Genomic DNA, 15,509 nt, shown 5'->3' with positions numbered 1-15,509 from the left:
CAACACGTGCTGCGTCGGGACTGCTTGAAAAGCGAGTGTGTGTTTTGGGAAACGTGGATGTGTGTTAAGACTTTGGGACAAAATCAGTGGAAAAAATGTGAAAATAAAAGTGAGCGTGGGGCAAGCAGCACGGCTACATCCAGCCCCAGCCTGACGGGGCGGGCAGAGCGGAGGGCTCTGAATCCCCCTTCCCTTCCCTTCCCTTCCCTTCCCTCTGCCCGTCCCGCCGGGACCATTTCCTCGCGCCCGCCGGCTTTGATGGCGGCGCGGGCAGGCGGCGGTGCCGGCCGCGGTCTGATATGGCCGCGCGGAGCCAATGGCGCCGCCCGGGCGGGCACTTCAAAGCGGCGGCCCGCCAATGGGCGCGGGCCCCCCGCGGGCCGCGTGATGTCAGCGGGGGCCGTTTATGGCCGGTATAACCGCGGCCCCCTGCCCGCTGCCGCGGCGCTGAGGGCAGGCAGCGGGGACGCCGCAGCGCCGCTGCCGCCGCTCGGGGCCGTGCCGGGCGGGTGCCCCGGGGAGGCGAGGCAGGGCCGGGCCGGGCCGGGCCGGGCCGGGCCGGGCCGCCATGAGCTCGCCGGTCGCCGAGGGGGCGGGCAAGGCGGCGCCGTGCCGCGTGGAGCACCTGCTGAGCGCCGTGGAGAGCGAGCTGCGGGCGGGCAGCGAGAAGGGCGACCCGACGGAGCGGGAGCTGCGGGTCAGCCTGGAGGAGGGCGAGCTGTGGCTGCGCTTCAAGGAGCTCACCAACGAGATGATCGTCACCAAGAACGGCAGGTACGGACCGGGGGGGTCGGGGGGGACCGGGGTGCGCCCTGGGGTCCCATCCCCGTCCCCCTCGCACCGCCTCCCCGTGTCGCCCCGCAGGAGGATGTTCCCGGTGCTGAAGGTGAGCGTGTCGGGGCTGGACCCCCACGCCATGTACTCCTTCCTGCTCGACTTCGTGGCGGCCGACGGGCACCGCTGGAAGTACGTGAACGGCGAGTGGGTGCCGGGCGGCAAGCCCGAGCCGCAGGCGCCCAGCTGCGTCTACATCCACCCCGACTCGCCCAACTTCGGCGCGCACTGGATGAAGGCGCCCGTCTCCTTCAGCAAGGTCAAGCTCACCAACAAGCTCAACGGCGGCGGGCAGGTAAGCGGCGGCTCGGCGGGGGAGCCGGGCCCGGGACGGGGGGCTGCCGCAGGAGGCGCTTGGCGCAGCCCCCCGGGGTTGAGGGGCCGTGGTGATGAGGCAGAAAGCCCACCTGCAGCGCCCCTTCCTGCCCACAGCTCCGCTTTTAGGGCTTGACAGCCCTATACATGTGTGTAGGGTTCCTATAAACAGCCCTACACATGTGTGTACGGTTTGTTGTCTCTCTCTCACCGGCTGTGGAGAGCTGCCCTTGCTCACCTGCTCCGTCTGCTTGCTCGCAGATCATGCTGAACTCTCTCCACAAGTACGAGCCTCGGATTCACATAGTGAGAGTCGGTGGCCCGCAGCGGATGATCACCAGCCATTCCTTCCCGGAGACCCAGTTTATAGCCGTGACGGCGTACCAGAACGAGGAGGTATGCCCGGTGGGGAAGAAACCTCCCGGAGCTTGCACCCTTTCAAGTGGCAAAGTACCGTTACAAAGCAAAATAGCGGGGCTCCTGGCACAGCTTTTCTTTCTCTTTGCTTTCCCTTCCTTCTGTGCTTCATTTGAAGTTAAATGTGAAAACGCTATCAATCTATAACAACACAAAGTTCTGTTCACCATCTCAATATATGCTGCAAACTTACTGCCAGAGAAATTCTTAATAGATTCTTTAGGGCAAGCCTTTATGGTAAGAAGCACAGTTGTTATTTTCAGCTGAATCATGAAATAACTGGAAGCGCCATTTTCAGAGCAGACTTTTCTGTCCGCCAAAGTGTGCATCTGTATTTAATGAACCTGTAAGTTACCAGTCTAGAGATTTGTTGATGCCTCTTTTGCTCTGTCCTGAAACTCAAAGCTTCTAACTTTAGTGTGCCTTCTTAACTGTTTCCTTACTTGATAAATAAACTCAGGCAATTCAGTCCTGTAGAATTTAGGGACTAATTCCTAGCCCGCTGTTAATATTTCAGACATTAGGTGCTCTTTAATTGGTGTATATAGGTATCACAGGCCCAACCATATTCCTTCAAAAATATGCGATTTTTCTGACTTGAACGGAAAGTACTAATTTGAGTCTTTAATTTCTTTATGATGATGAATAGTAATACTTGCAAATAAAAATGTTTGTTGTTGCTTTTAGATCACAGCTTTAAAAATTAAATACAATCCATTTGCAAAGGCATTTCTTGATGCAAAGGAAAGGTGAGAGCTCTTAACTCAATTCTAAAGTTTGTGGAAATTTTTTTCAGATTTATGAAAACATGCTCTTAACTAATTTGGCATGATTTCTTTTACAGAAGTGATCACAAAGATATGATGGAGGAAGTGGGAGACAACCAGCAGTCTGGGTATTCGCAGTGTATGTTTCCTTTCATTCGGCATCACGCGTGTAACTTTGAATTTTCCATCTCATCTGTTAATTAATCAAAACTTTGAGAGCAGCGTTTGCTGGTTGGCTTGTTAGTTCTTACGGAAAATAGTATTACTGATCCTTAGGGTTGGCGTTCATGCAGGTTTGTGATCGTTTAAACACGATGAGATATATATATATATATGTGTGTGTGTGTGTGTGTGGTTCAGACAGCAGTATTACTATCAAAATTCCTTCACAGAATTTTGCAGTGACTATTGTTTCCAAAAAGACAGCTGAAGACAGCAATGGTCATATGGATATGGAGACTAAAGTTCTGTTAAAATACAGCAGAAAACTATCAAAATAGTTCTTATTTAAGACAACTAGGAACATTTGCTTAAAAAGTTATGTCAGATGAATAAAAAGTACTTAATAGTGTTTTAACGATTTGTGTTTTAAAAGGTTGTTGCCAAAAACTGTTTGCAGCATATAAAAGGGGGAGTTGAGCTGTAGTAGGAATTGCTTCCTTTCAGTGAAAGCACTTGGTTTTAAGAGTTCTTAGCAGCCTGAGAAATGTCAGAGCTTAGCTATAAGCTGAGACCCCCAAAAGGGCAATTTAAAACTGACAATTACACTGTTACTGAGCACACAAATGATCACACCCTACCCAGGTAAGGGATGGTTTAACCGTTTCAGTGTTTCCTTACTGTGATTGTAATTAAATGGTGGTTTTAAAAAATGTTAGCTTGACACGGGGCTTTTTCTAAGTTGCTCTCTGAATGTTCCTTCATAAGACCATTTAAGAGCATTGTAAAATCCAGACTTTTCAGGCTTATAGAAACCTGTTTTCCTTTCGCGAGTGTGCATTTCCTCCCTGATCATTATTTATCTCATTGCTATGCCTTTCTTTCAGTGCCTGGCTGCATTATATACTCATCATACAAAACTCTTGCTTTCTCACAGTAGGTAGTTGGCTTATTCCTGGGACTGGGACTCTGTGCCCTCCTGCCAATCCTCACCCTCAGTTTGGAGCACCCCTGTCGCTCTCCCCTGCTCACAGCTGTGAAAGGTACTCATCGCTGAGGAACCACCGCTCTGCCCCTTACCCCAATCCCTACACCCATAGAAACAACTCGCCAAGTAAGTTGTACTTTGCAGCTATGTGAAGATGGGAAATTAGGCACGGGATGCGAGCGTTGAACAGTGTGCATCTAGAGTGACACCACGGAAACGGAGGTCACTGTCTAGTTCAGTTGACACAGAGGGTTTGGGGCTAGCATTGCAAACAAATAGTAACAATGGGTATGTGTCCCCACAATCTTTACAGTGGAAAGAAATGAGGTTGGTGGCTGCTAGTTGATTAGATTGCGTTGTGCTAGTTTTGCTGTGTCTTTTTGAATTGCTATGACTGTTGAGGTTAAACTTTGACTTTTTTTTTTAAAGTTAAGTTTGAAAGTGAGGGTTTTACTTGCTAGTTTTAGGAAAGACAATGAAATGAAATCATACAGGTCCAGTTCTGGCAGTGGGATTACTTGCTGTTAACACATTTAAGCAAATTATTGAGGGCCTGATTCTGTCTTATGGATGTATTGCTGTAGTTTACATCAATGCATTAAGATTGTCCTCAAAAAATGTTTCACAACTGGATACAAGTTAATAATGTGGAGTTCAGTAAATTGCAGAGCTACTTATCAGTGGTGCCCAGTAACAGCCAAATAGCTTAATGCTCAGTGCCTTAAGCCATACATACATAAGGAAGAGAAAAACAGGTCATTTTTAATAATGATTTTTTTCACTCTTGTGACAAAAGCCTGCTAACAATTTTTGTCCTTAATGGATATTGAAGGTTTCCACTTAGAAAAATATTTTATAGCTTGAATTGTGCATGAATATATAGGCTTCCAGGTGCAGCCTAATCCATCTTATATCTAGCTTTGTAGTTTATTTTAAAGAAGAAAGCTAGCTTTCCATGGATGCTTCTTGCATCCTGAAATTCTATGCAAGATCCATGACCTGAAACAAAATAAAAACAAAATACTTCCAGTGTTCCTCCTCTTTCCCCAGTTTTAACAAGAAACCTTTTCTCCTTCACTTAGCCAGCTACCAAAGCAACTTCCTTCTGGCTATCGATGGCTGTATAGGATTCCCTTTATTTCCTCCTAATGCCTCTGCCGTGTTGGAGAGCCAGTTTTGGTCACAGGCTGAGTAGTTTAAACCACAGTCCAGTAGCTCTTGATGACACCTAAGGCAGACTTGAGAGCCATCCTTAACTCAACACTGGGATATGTGGTTCAGACTGTTTATTATCCAGGGCTGCCAGACTGTTACTGCCCATGTAGGTGACGGAGATAAAGAAGGTGCTTTGGAAGAGAGATTGGGGTAGCATAAGTAAGGAGCCCACCTCTTTCCATTGACTGAATAAGGAAGGATGGCCTGAATTAGCAGGTGGTTTGAAGATAGATAGCTTTTTCTAAGTAAGACTTTGGAGTTGTAAGTTGAGGAAAGCATCACTTCAGTAAGGGCAATGCAGTGAACTTGTAAGCTTGGCACAACTGGTAGATGACTGTTTTTCTGTGTGTGTGTGTGTTGCGGGGTGGGGGGGGTGCAGTTCAAGGCAGTAGTGTGGGGGGGTGGTTTAAAGCAATCCATTGCATTTGAACACAAGATTATTTGGTCTGATTCTAGTGTAAGTGATTGCTTGTTTTCTCAGCAGCCTATGCCGATAATTCCTCTGCCTGCCTTTCCATGCTCCAGTCCCACGACAACTGGTCTACTCTTGGAGTTCCCACACATACAACTATGCTGCCCATGAGTCACAGCACTGGCACAGCTACTGGCTCCAGGTAGGCATCCTTCAGAAACGCTAGTAAGAAAAGGTTGAAAGAGGAGGTAGAGAGTCACCATTAAATTAAAAAAATCTGTATGGCCACAAGCAAATCATTGTATGCGCAGGGGAGGCACTGAGAAGGTCTAATTACAAGGAAAACAGATTGATGAAACAGATAAGTTAGTTTTGATGCTTTGGAAATGTAGCTACTTGTGACAACAATATTTTATAAATTAAGGATCAAAAATCATTTAGACAAGCATCCACAGAATTTGAGGATGGTCTGTTAAATTTCATCTCATTTTGCTTTTAAGCAAAATGCTATTTAAATTTTTTTTATCTGTCTTGTTTTAGCCAGTCACTGTTTTCCCCTCCACCTTCACACACCCTTGTTCTGCTACAAACAAAGTGTCAGTGAACTGCAGTGTGGAGAAGGAACAAGTGGCTGGGGTAGTAAATATCTACTTAAGTGTTGTTTGATAAGCCAGCGTAACATCAAATTGTGTAATTGGTGAAAACCTCAGTTTTGTGATTGCGTAAATGTTTCTGTTCTTCTCTTTGTACTTACTATCTTGATTAAAGTTTCAGTCCTTTAGCAGAGATTCTGGTTGACTTGATCTTGAAAGTCTTTTCCAACCTAAACAACTGCATGGTGGGGGGTTGGAACTAGATGATCTTTAGGGTCCCTTCCAACCCAAAGCATTCTATGAGTATATGAGTCTATGATTCAGCTTACAGTCAGTCCCTTGGAGCTAAACTTAAAAATTCAAAGGAATACAGTTAAGGTGGTAAAATCTTTGCTATTAACCACAGAGGACTGAGGTTTGGGCATCTTTTTTGGCAACTCATACCTACTACTTGGTTTGTGGAAAATATTCTTCTTTGAGCCATGCACATTGACACTTAAAAGTTAGCCAGAATATGTACCACTACCCTGTGTAAGATAGCTGTATTACTGAACAGAAGTTTTAGTCCTGAATGGCTGTTAACAAGTTAACAGGTACTCCTAGCATTTCTTTCCAAGGCTGCCCCCAAGGGTACGTACTTGGAAAGTTGCAAAGTTCACTGAGTTTCGGTTGCTGCATTAGGACTTGCCCAGTAGATAAAACCTGTAGAGCTGAAACTGTGGGACCTTGGGACCTTGATGGCATTTCTGCCATCCCTTTTGTCTAAGCTTCTACCTGTAAAGCAAGAATAATATATATATTTTTTTTTTGTAAACTGCTTGGAATGTACAAGTAGAAAGTGTGAGTGTGCATGTGTATGTATATACACCCAGAGGGTGAGAGAGAGTGGAGGCTGCAGAGCCCTGACAAGGGTCAAGGTTTTTTTTCCCCTTTGAAGCAACCCTTTTTGTGTTATCCCTGCAATCTGCATCCATTGATATAGCTCTTCCTTTTCTAACATGAGATGACAAACAAGGTCCTAGGAAGGCCAAATTGCTGTCTCCTGTCTGTCCCTCTCTGACTACAGAGGGACCAAAGGGGGATCAGGGCTTTGACAGACTCATGGCAGTAGATTCAAGCCTGTCTGGGTGCCACACCAGCTGTGTCCAGTGACCCCAAGGTCACATCGCTTTCCCCTGAGGCCAGGGTATGGCATGGTTCTGGAGTCAGCTCTCAGACCTGTGCATTTTTTTAGGCTGGTCTGTTAATTCCTTAGTTTGGCCTAAAATTTACCTGTGTACTTGTGTACAGCAAACAAACCTGTGGGAGCTGTGTGGTGAGCTGAGCACCTGCCAGCAGAGCCTGCAGTCACTGATAACCTCTTGTGTTTGTCTTCCAGTCAGTACCCTAACTTGTGGTCTGTGAGCAACAGCACCATCACGCCAGTGTCCCAGTCGAGTGGGATGTCCAACAGCCTGAGCTCGCAGTTCTTACGTGGCTCCCCAGCGCACTACTCCGCCCTTCCGCACCCGGTCGCTGCCACCACCTCCGCATCCCCGCTGTACGACGGCGGGGCCCCCACAGACCTCCCTGACAGCCAGTACGACGCCTCCGCGCACGCTCGGCTGGCATCCACATGGACGCCTGTCACCCCACCTTCCATGTAAACCCAGGCCTTTTCCTTCAAAACAGACTGTTTAGCTACTGAATTACTTTAAATGCTTAACCCTCAAGGAAGAGAAAAAGAAGACGTGAGGTAAATTACAGATAAAGCGTCTGCACTGCTTTGCACAAAGCATCTAAGTCATGCCTCTGGTACTGAGCAGTGCGTCATTAACTTCATGTAGAGTTTACAAACCTGGTGAGCGTGCAATTCTGAGAGCAGATTCACTGCTTTTTTAAATTTTTTTTTTTTTTTTTTAGTTTGATAGGTCTAATTTTTAAGATTTTGACTTAGATTCCAAGTTTCTCAGTGTTCCAATGTGTTTGGACCTGAAGTTTGGTACCTGGACAACTTTTTTGAGTAAGTTACTTGTTACTGTTTTTCATTTTTTTTGTTGTCTTTGTTTTGTTTTGTTTTTTAATGGCAAACTTAGGTATAGCCATGAGAAGACTTATTAAGTGTCTAGTTAGAAGCATTCTGAAATCTGCACAAATGTAGCTGAGGACAGAAGTTTTTGGAAAATCACGTGCACTAACGCGTATTTGTCTCACAAATACGTTGTGTTCTTAACTGTATGCTTATTTCCTTGCTGCTGAATTAATGTTGAGACAATCTGCAAGAACTGTTTTCTTCCTAATTAACTGCAGTATTATTGTTTAGTCTAAACTGTTTTACCCAAAAGACTCCTTTCTGAGGTACATTTTGCTGTTTGATCATATTCAGACACCTGTCAGCTTTGCTAAACATCTTCATTTCAAATAGCCAGTGTCTAATAAGGAGCCCTGTCTAAAACCTTTTCAAGTTGCTGAAAAAAAACATCACTGATTTTGATGGTCTCTGGCTCAGGCCTTAAAGGAGGGAATTCAATACCTGGAGAATCATTCTAATTTATTTTATTTCAGTGTTGTACTCTGCTGATCTATTTATTATTTGGTAAGTTGCAACTTTGTTGTCTACATGTTAAGATATGTAAATAATCCATCAATCCACGGTGTACTTTTAAAGACAATCATATGTGGGATATGTCACCCAATGGCACACTGAACTATGTGGGTGTAAGTAGTTAAATTATTGTTAAGAGAGGAAAACTCCAGTTAGCAGTAACTGGGGGAAAAGTATGGATATACTAAGCTTTAAAATACATTGCTTGACTTGATGGAAAGGCCAGGTCTTGATAAAACCCTACCTTCAGAACTGATATTAAGTATTAAGATTTAAATTTCTTTCACAGACAAACTCAAAACATTGTTTCAAAGGGTGCCCTTGGAGATGTCTGTTTCTCCCACTGACTGGCAAGTGCATATCCCAAGGAAAGTGAATTGTTTTGCAAAAGCCATAGTAGATAACTTTTAAAATGAAGTGCCTAATATACTGAAGCAAAAATCTGAATCAGGGAATTCTTTAAATAAACTTACCAATGTGTACACAAGAGCTACAGTGGCAGCTTTAAGCTGAAGAAGCAGTATTAGCCACCATGTCGGTCTCTTTGGAACCCTACGGGCAGGTCCCTGCACCCAAAAAGATTTTGGCAGGATTTTTTCCCTGCAGAAAGATTTGTGTGCAACTGCAGGATGCGGTCTCTTGGAGGTGCTCCGGCAAGAGACCGAACCAGAAGCAGACGGCTGCACGACTGTGTTCTCTGTCAATACTGTAAATATCGATCTAAGCTCTCCTATTTTATTGTGAAAGCAAATTGTGTAAATGATGTAAGTGCATTATTATTTAGAATATTTTGTAGAAGTTAGCAACGTATTTCACTGTAATTTTTTACTTGTTCTTTGGAAGCATAATTTAAATTGGAAACAAAATGAATAAAGATTCTTAAATAAACTCAGTGTTTAATTTTCAGTTTTTGGGGGACGGAGGGGAAAGCTGAAAAAATGCACACCAGGCACACTGAACCTACAGTATGTTGAACTTCCACAGCGTGGTTTCACAAACGGTTCGAGCTGCACAGCTTATCTTCCGGTCGTGGGCGAAGGGTCAGAGAGTTCTTTGCACCCAAATTGATGGTTATGTAGTCGTGAAGATCTTAAATGTGGAAGTGAGCATTTTAATAGAAAGACTGTGAGATGCTACATCCTCGTCATCTGCTTCTCCCTCTTTATTTCTCCTTCCCTGACTGACTGGGGTGGGCAGCTGGTGTTGGCTTGGCAGCGCCATGTGGTCGGGATGCATGCCTAGCCCATGTTGCAGAGGGAGCCAGCTTTAACCTTCACCCCAAGGATACCCGTGCCCTCAAAGCAGGCTCTTCACATGAAGAGGGACACACAGTGGAAGGGAAGAGACCTGAGAGGTGTGGAGTAAGCGCTAGGGCAGGGCTGCAGGATGTCCCAGCGCGGGGGTCAATGGTTTCACAGACTCTTGCAGAGCTTCCACTGAAGAAACGACTGCCATCCATGCAGACCGAAATAGTTTTTCCATCTGTTGATTTAGCTGGAGCTTGCCAACTCACCTGCTTGCAGATAGGCACTGCCTGGTGTGACATGGAGGAGCAATTTACCCACTTCTTGCCTTAACTTGGTGCATGGCCTTGGAGACTTCTGTGACAGTGCTGATGGGCACTTAAGGCCAGCAGAAGCTTCCTGATGACTGGAAGAACATAAGATATTAATTAACTTGGGAGCTAAACTATTTCTCATCCACTCTGGCCCCTGAAAGAATCCAATACTCACGTACAAGAGAACCTGTCTGTGTGGTGGGCAGTTGAGGTGACTCCATTACTCGTCGAGGAGTTGCTATATACTTTGGGGAGCAATAGGAACCAGTGTGTTAGTATTCAATCCATGTGTCATTTTTTTGCTGGAATAAGTTTCTACCAGAAAAGGCTCCATTTCACAAAACTGTATTTAGAATTTCAAAATCAAAATTTCAGCATTTCTAGCTCATGATTTTTTTCCCCTTATCACCTGCATTGTAACTTAATTTTCTGATCAGTTTTAGTTGATGTTTACATATAATTGGAAGGAGTTAATTGGAAGGATATAATTGCCTCATCCTTGCAGTGGGATATTAGATGAAGAGAAGCAGAGCCTGAGCAATGCAGTACCCAACAAAAACACTGCTCAGGCCTCATAGTTTTATTTGCAGTAACGTTGGATTTTCTTCAGAAGAAGCAGCGCCTTACTAATGAGGTTGAGAAAACACCTACGTGCTATGACTCCTGCATTAATTTGTCTGCATGAGTCTGGAAATAAACCCACAGACTTCGGAAATGCTTCTTTCAGAGTACATGACCCCAGATGCACAGATATTCATTTACATGGCAGAATCAGTTAACGTGGCTGGGATGAAAGACTAAAATGTTTGAGGTGCTAGCGATACACTGCTGCTAGCTGCTTTTCCCCTTCAGGAAGGGCAGGCAGCCCCAGGCAGCTAGGCACACTTGGATACGTCTGTGCATTTTTAACAATCTCCTGTGTGCAACACCTCAGGTAATTCTCTGATGAGGACTGAAGTTGTAGGTAAGGTCCAGAAGCACTGCCCTGCCTTTGTCCACGGTCTTACTGCAGCAAGTATTTTTGTTTGGTGGCAACCCCTGCGGTGAGCCATCACCCCACATTTCACTGATGGCTCAGACACATCGCGTGGCCCTGTGCTTGCTGCAGGTGAGGGTTCTCCAGCTGAAGGCCCCCATGGGCCAGGGGCTGTGGGGTCGCTTGTCCAGGGCCGGGCCTGCGTCAGGGCAATAAGGGCCATGCACCACGCAGCCTGGAGATGTGGCAGCACAGCACCAGTGGCCCAGCATGAAACTGGGGGCTGTGGGCATTTCTGGACGTCCCTAGGAAAGTCTTTTCGCAGGTTGTTGGGTTTACTGCTGATGTTTTTTATTTCAATAAGCAATTCAAAAGTAAAGGCAGATTTTTTCCCCAGTGATGCAGAGGGGGGAATTCTGCGCCACATAAAAGCAGCGCGCGTTGGCTCATCATCTCAGTAACGTCACTGGGTGACTCCTCTGCTCTTCAAACCCTAATGCCTGTTTCAGTACTTCAGCCAGGTCCAGCAGGCCTCATGCAAGTGCTTTTACCACTAAGAGCAGATTACCCTTAAAATCAATTAATTACCCTTACAAGATTTGTGAGCATGAAGAACAGCCACGCAGGCACACAAGTCTTTCATGAGCACTGCACTGTACATCTCCAGGCAGCCCAGTAGTTTATCAGACAGACCTTGCCTAATCTGCCTTTTTTTTTTTTTTTTTTTTTTTTGGTGTGGGTTTTTGTTTCCTTCCCTTACTTTTGAATTAAAGAAACCAAAACCTTTCAAGCCAATGAACATAAGTTGCATGGATCTTTAAAGCAGCCTGAGCATTTGAACACCTCTTTTCACACCTGCTCTGCCACCGTCTCGTTCCTGGACTGTACTTTTTCAGTTACAGGCTTCCCATGGCCAGCATCCATCAAAGGCAACCCAAGTTTACCTTACATCTACAGCCGGATTTGCATTTGCTAGGGGAACCAGACCCAGCAGACTACCAACACTCAAGTTGTCATGAACACACTGCGTGGATTTCTTGTGACTCATCTGGAGAGGGTTTTCTCACCCGTGGGCCCATGACACCAGTGCCGCACCGTGCCCCCAGCCGCTGGGTGCCTCGGCGGCCTCTGGTGGTCGCGAGGCAGGGGCACAAACGCCCCCCGCATTTCCAGACTGGGGAAGGCGGGGATGACAAGCCCAGCCTCGGCCTGCCCGAGGGTGAGTGGGGCTCTGGGGTTTCCCTGCCAATTCTTCGCCACCCCTGTCACTGTGCCACACAGCAGGCAAACTCTGGGGCCAGGACTTATGGCAGGCTAGGAGAGAGCCGAATGCTCAGGGAGTTATCCATCAGCAAGTGATCAGGAGTTTTAGGAAAAGCCATTTTGGCATGTTCTTTTTTTTTTTCCTCCCTTTGGGTAACAAATAATTTCCAGCTGCAAAAATCTCTGTAGACCTTACAGTCCTATTGCACAGAAATGCCTTGCTGTGTCTGCAAGAGCGATGCAAGTGTTTATTTCCATGCAGGAGTAAAGCATGAGGCTGGGTATTCCCATGCTTCTCTCCCGCCTGCATCTTCCCCATAGAAGTCAATTACATTTGTGAGATAAGTATGATAACACACATTTTGCTCCTGCACCACTGGTGTCAGTAGTCCAAGCAGTAAAAAGAAAAAAAAAATAAATTAAATACATAATGTATTCTTAGGCAGTCATAAGGAAGACAGTAAGCAGCAGCACATATGTTATTTAAATCATATGCAGACCCATTCCAGTGGCATAGCTCTGTGGGGAAAATAATTTCCTCTTAAGAGTCTGGCTTCAGCTGCTCCCAGATTTCTGTGCCTTTGGAAGCTGAGATAAAGAAAGTGAGCGAGCCAGTCCGTGTGGTGCATGGTGCAGGTCTGGTAGTTCTCTTAGTGCCTAGGAGCACCTTACAGATGTCTTTACGTGTGGCAATCTCAAACGTTCCTTGAGAAAATAAGAATAAACCCAAATCCAAGTTTTTCCACTGTACACATGGATGTGATACCAAGGATATGGACATCGTGGGCTTAAAAGCATGAGGTTTTGTGACTCTCTGGAGGAGCAGCACATTCACACACACAAGCTGCAGGCTCTTCCTCTTCTCAGGGGTCTCCTCCTAGAGCCACCAGTGCTTTTGCACTCACAAACACTGAAGAAATCCCTGTGTAGTGGCTGGGAATGCCAGAGCCGGCTGCTCCTGCTGTTGCACTATGCTTGCAGTCATTTTTAAAGGTGAGCAGCAGGTACGTGCCTTGGGGAGCTCATGTCCTCCTGACGAATGGCTGCTTGCAACTGCTGAGCAAGTTGTAGCTTTTTTCTTGCCTTGCCCTCTCCTCTCCCAGTCTTGCTGCACTGCTGGAGGAGGTTACTGTTCCTTGTTGCTAGTGAGCTAATTAACTGCCTTCATCCATCCAGCAGCTCCAATAATTCATCCACAAGACGCAGTTACCAGACTCTCACTGCACAGAGCTGGAAGGGGTCTCCTGGATCTGGCTCCTTAATTATGGACCATCCCCTCACTGAGGCCTTGGCTGAGGGCACCAGGATTTGTCTCAAAGCCACTCGGTGAGATTCTAGGGAGCGTTTCATGTGTGCCTGTGGTAAGTGGTACCTGCTTCTTTTGCTGGGAGACTGTTTTAATCCCCTCACTTCCCCAGGCTTAGGAGCCATCTTTTAACTGTCAGCTGAAATTTGTCTCATGACCATCTGTTCTTGAGCCAAAGCCTGTCCCCAGGTTAATTAGTTCACCCCTCAGGCAACATTCAAGCTGACGTGTGCTGTAGGCAGTGATGCCTCTGCCCCTCCTTTGGTGGGGTGTGGAGAGTTGCTCGCATCCTGCTGCTGCCGGCTGGACTCGATGGAGGGGGGCATGAGCCTGCGAGCTATGATGTGTGGGATTGCAGAAGAGCCCATGCAATGGCATGACACTTCCCACACTGCACTGAAATTAGCCACTTCCATGCCTTTGAAAACCACATTTTCATCGCCTAGAGTTACATCAGTGACTGGATGGTGGTGGTCATCCAAGTCTCTTTAGCTATTTCTAGCTGATGAACTCCCATCTTGGAGCATCAAGCTTTGTTAGGAGTCTTTTGACTGTGACTTTGCTCTTGCCCTGATTAGATTTATGCTACTTCCATTGCACCAAGACATCTCTCAAACCCATCCCTCCATCAGATTTTATCAATGATCTCTCAATTTTTGGACCAAGTCATTAATGAAAGTGCTAAATTGAGACAGGCCCAAGTCCTGTGCTAGCAGCCTTTCTCTAACCTGGTCCTTCCCCTGTAGCTATGCCCTTACCTGGTCCGTAACTCACTTGCTAAACATTTTTTCCATCTATCTCGTAATTTCTCATGGGACACTGTAACAAATGCTCTCAATGGCATCTGGAGAGATGAGTTACTTTTTCTCATAAAAATCGTTCATTGAAGGAAGCTGTCGATTGGCACAGAGGACATTTGGCATGCTCGCTGTGACTTAGGAGAAGGGTCTCATCCCTGTGCCCATGGGGACAGCGGCCACCCCAGCAGGGCCACCTGCAAATGCAGAGCTATCAGGATGAATGGCACTGGGGGGAGAGATGCACTTCTATAAGCCCCCCAAGCACTGTGGATTACCCCTGGCCTTGCCAGTAGTGCAGGGGGTTCAGAGGGATGGAGGGGAGCAGAGATGCCTTTGTGCTTCAGCTGAGGCCGCACCATTTTCCCTTTTGTTCCCCATCCTTAATTCTTATTTCTGCCAAACTTTGTGGCAATGTTGTTCATTCTGTAAGGTCAAGTGGCTTCTTGCTACCTCCTCTGAAAGTATGCCTCCTGTGTCTGCTCTTTGCTAAATGTGCAACACCAGGACAGCTCTGAAGAACAAATGTTTGCTTCTGGAACATGATTTTGAGTATAAAAATGCTGGAAGAGAAATGACGTGTTTATTCCCCAAGCTCAAGTAAGCTAACCTGCTTGAGTTTCGTTGGCATTTCAGAGGTGACCATTCCCCAGCCTTACTTCCCATTAGCTTCTCTGTCAGCCCCAACATCGTACCTCCTCCTTCTTCCTGAGAACAGAAGCAGACTAATGAATGCTTGTGAGAAGAAGCCCTGTTATACCCCTAATTTCCATCCTGCCCTAACGGCACAGCAACCCTGCTTCTCCCTATTTTCTCTTGGTGATTAGGGTCTGTGGGCTTTTCTGCAGACACTAGAGCAAGATGAAGGTTGTCTGGTTCCCCTTTCCTCTAGCTCCAGAGCGGCTCTTGAGCTCCCTGAATAATGTTAAGTGACTTCTCCTTGGAGGGTTAATCATGACACAAGGTGTGTATGTGAGTATGGGGAGAGCTAGGCAGTTTACACAGGTAACCTGAAAAAAAAAAGAAAAAAAAAAAGGGGGGGGGGGAAGCCTGAAGAAGTCTAATGGGGCATCCAGAAAGGCGATCAGAACGTTCATCAGCTCCTAACCGAGACCTGCCCACTTGTTCATACTCGTGATCCAGGATCCCAATGCAGGGAACAGTTGGCCCATTGGCCCGTGATGGTCTGCAGGGCCCTGGTGCTGGGGCTGCAGGGCCAACACACGGGTGGCACAGCCCCAGGGCAGGAGCAATGTCCTCCTGGGGAAGGGGGAGAAGGAGGTGGGGCTGCCAGGGCTGGCACAGGTGAAGAGGCAGAGCCCTGA

General features: G+C 46.5%; 1 protein-coding gene across 2 annotated transcripts; it reads left to right on the top strand.

The window, feature by feature from the left end:
* The first annotated feature begins 520 nt into the window (after positions 1-520).
* On the top strand, positions 521-9,147 carry TBXT (T-box transcription factor T). 2 transcript variants are annotated; one of them, XM_040554034.1, is made up of 8 exons: positions 521-774; positions 865-1,129; positions 1,411-1,545; positions 2,254-2,315; positions 2,411-2,472; positions 3,430-3,606; positions 5,180-5,309; positions 7,079-9,147. In XM_040554034.1, exons 1-8 carry the CDS (start codon positions 569-571, stop codon positions 7,344-7,346), a joined length of 1,305 nt encoding a protein of 434 aa, XP_040409968.1. In that variant the 5' UTR covers positions 521-568; the 3' UTR covers positions 7,347-9,147. The 2 variants fall into 2 exon arrangements, with proteins under 2 accessions (XP_040409968.1, XP_040409967.1); XM_040554033.1 differs by having other exon boundaries at positions 5,177-5,309.
* The last annotated feature ends 6,362 nt before the right edge of the window (positions 9,148-15,509 follow it).

This window comes from Cygnus olor, chromosome 3 (assembly GCF_009769625.2).
Source record: "Cygnus olor isolate bCygOlo1 chromosome 3, bCygOlo1.pri.v2, whole genome shotgun sequence".
Lineage (NCBI taxonomy): Eukaryota > Metazoa > Chordata > Aves > Anseriformes > Anatidae > Cygnus > Cygnus olor.
The sequence above is the reverse complement of the archived record's forward strand: the minus strand, read 5'-3'. Positions and strand labels throughout refer to the sequence as shown.

Bases quoted from the DNA above. Each gene is read 5' to 3' on its own strand.
- TBXT (XM_040554033.1), top strand. From the start codon at position 569: ATGAGCTCGCCGGTCGCCGAGGGGGCGGGCAAGGCGGCGCCGTGCCGC. The intron at 1,546-2,253 runs GTATGCCCGGTG...TGTTGCTTTTAG, and splicing joins CGGCGTACCAGAACGAGGAG to ATCACAGCTTTAAAAATTAA. The intron at 2,316-2,410 runs GTGAGAGCTCTT...TTTCTTTTACAG, and splicing joins TTTCTTGATGCAAAGGAAAG to AAGTGATCACAAAGATATGA.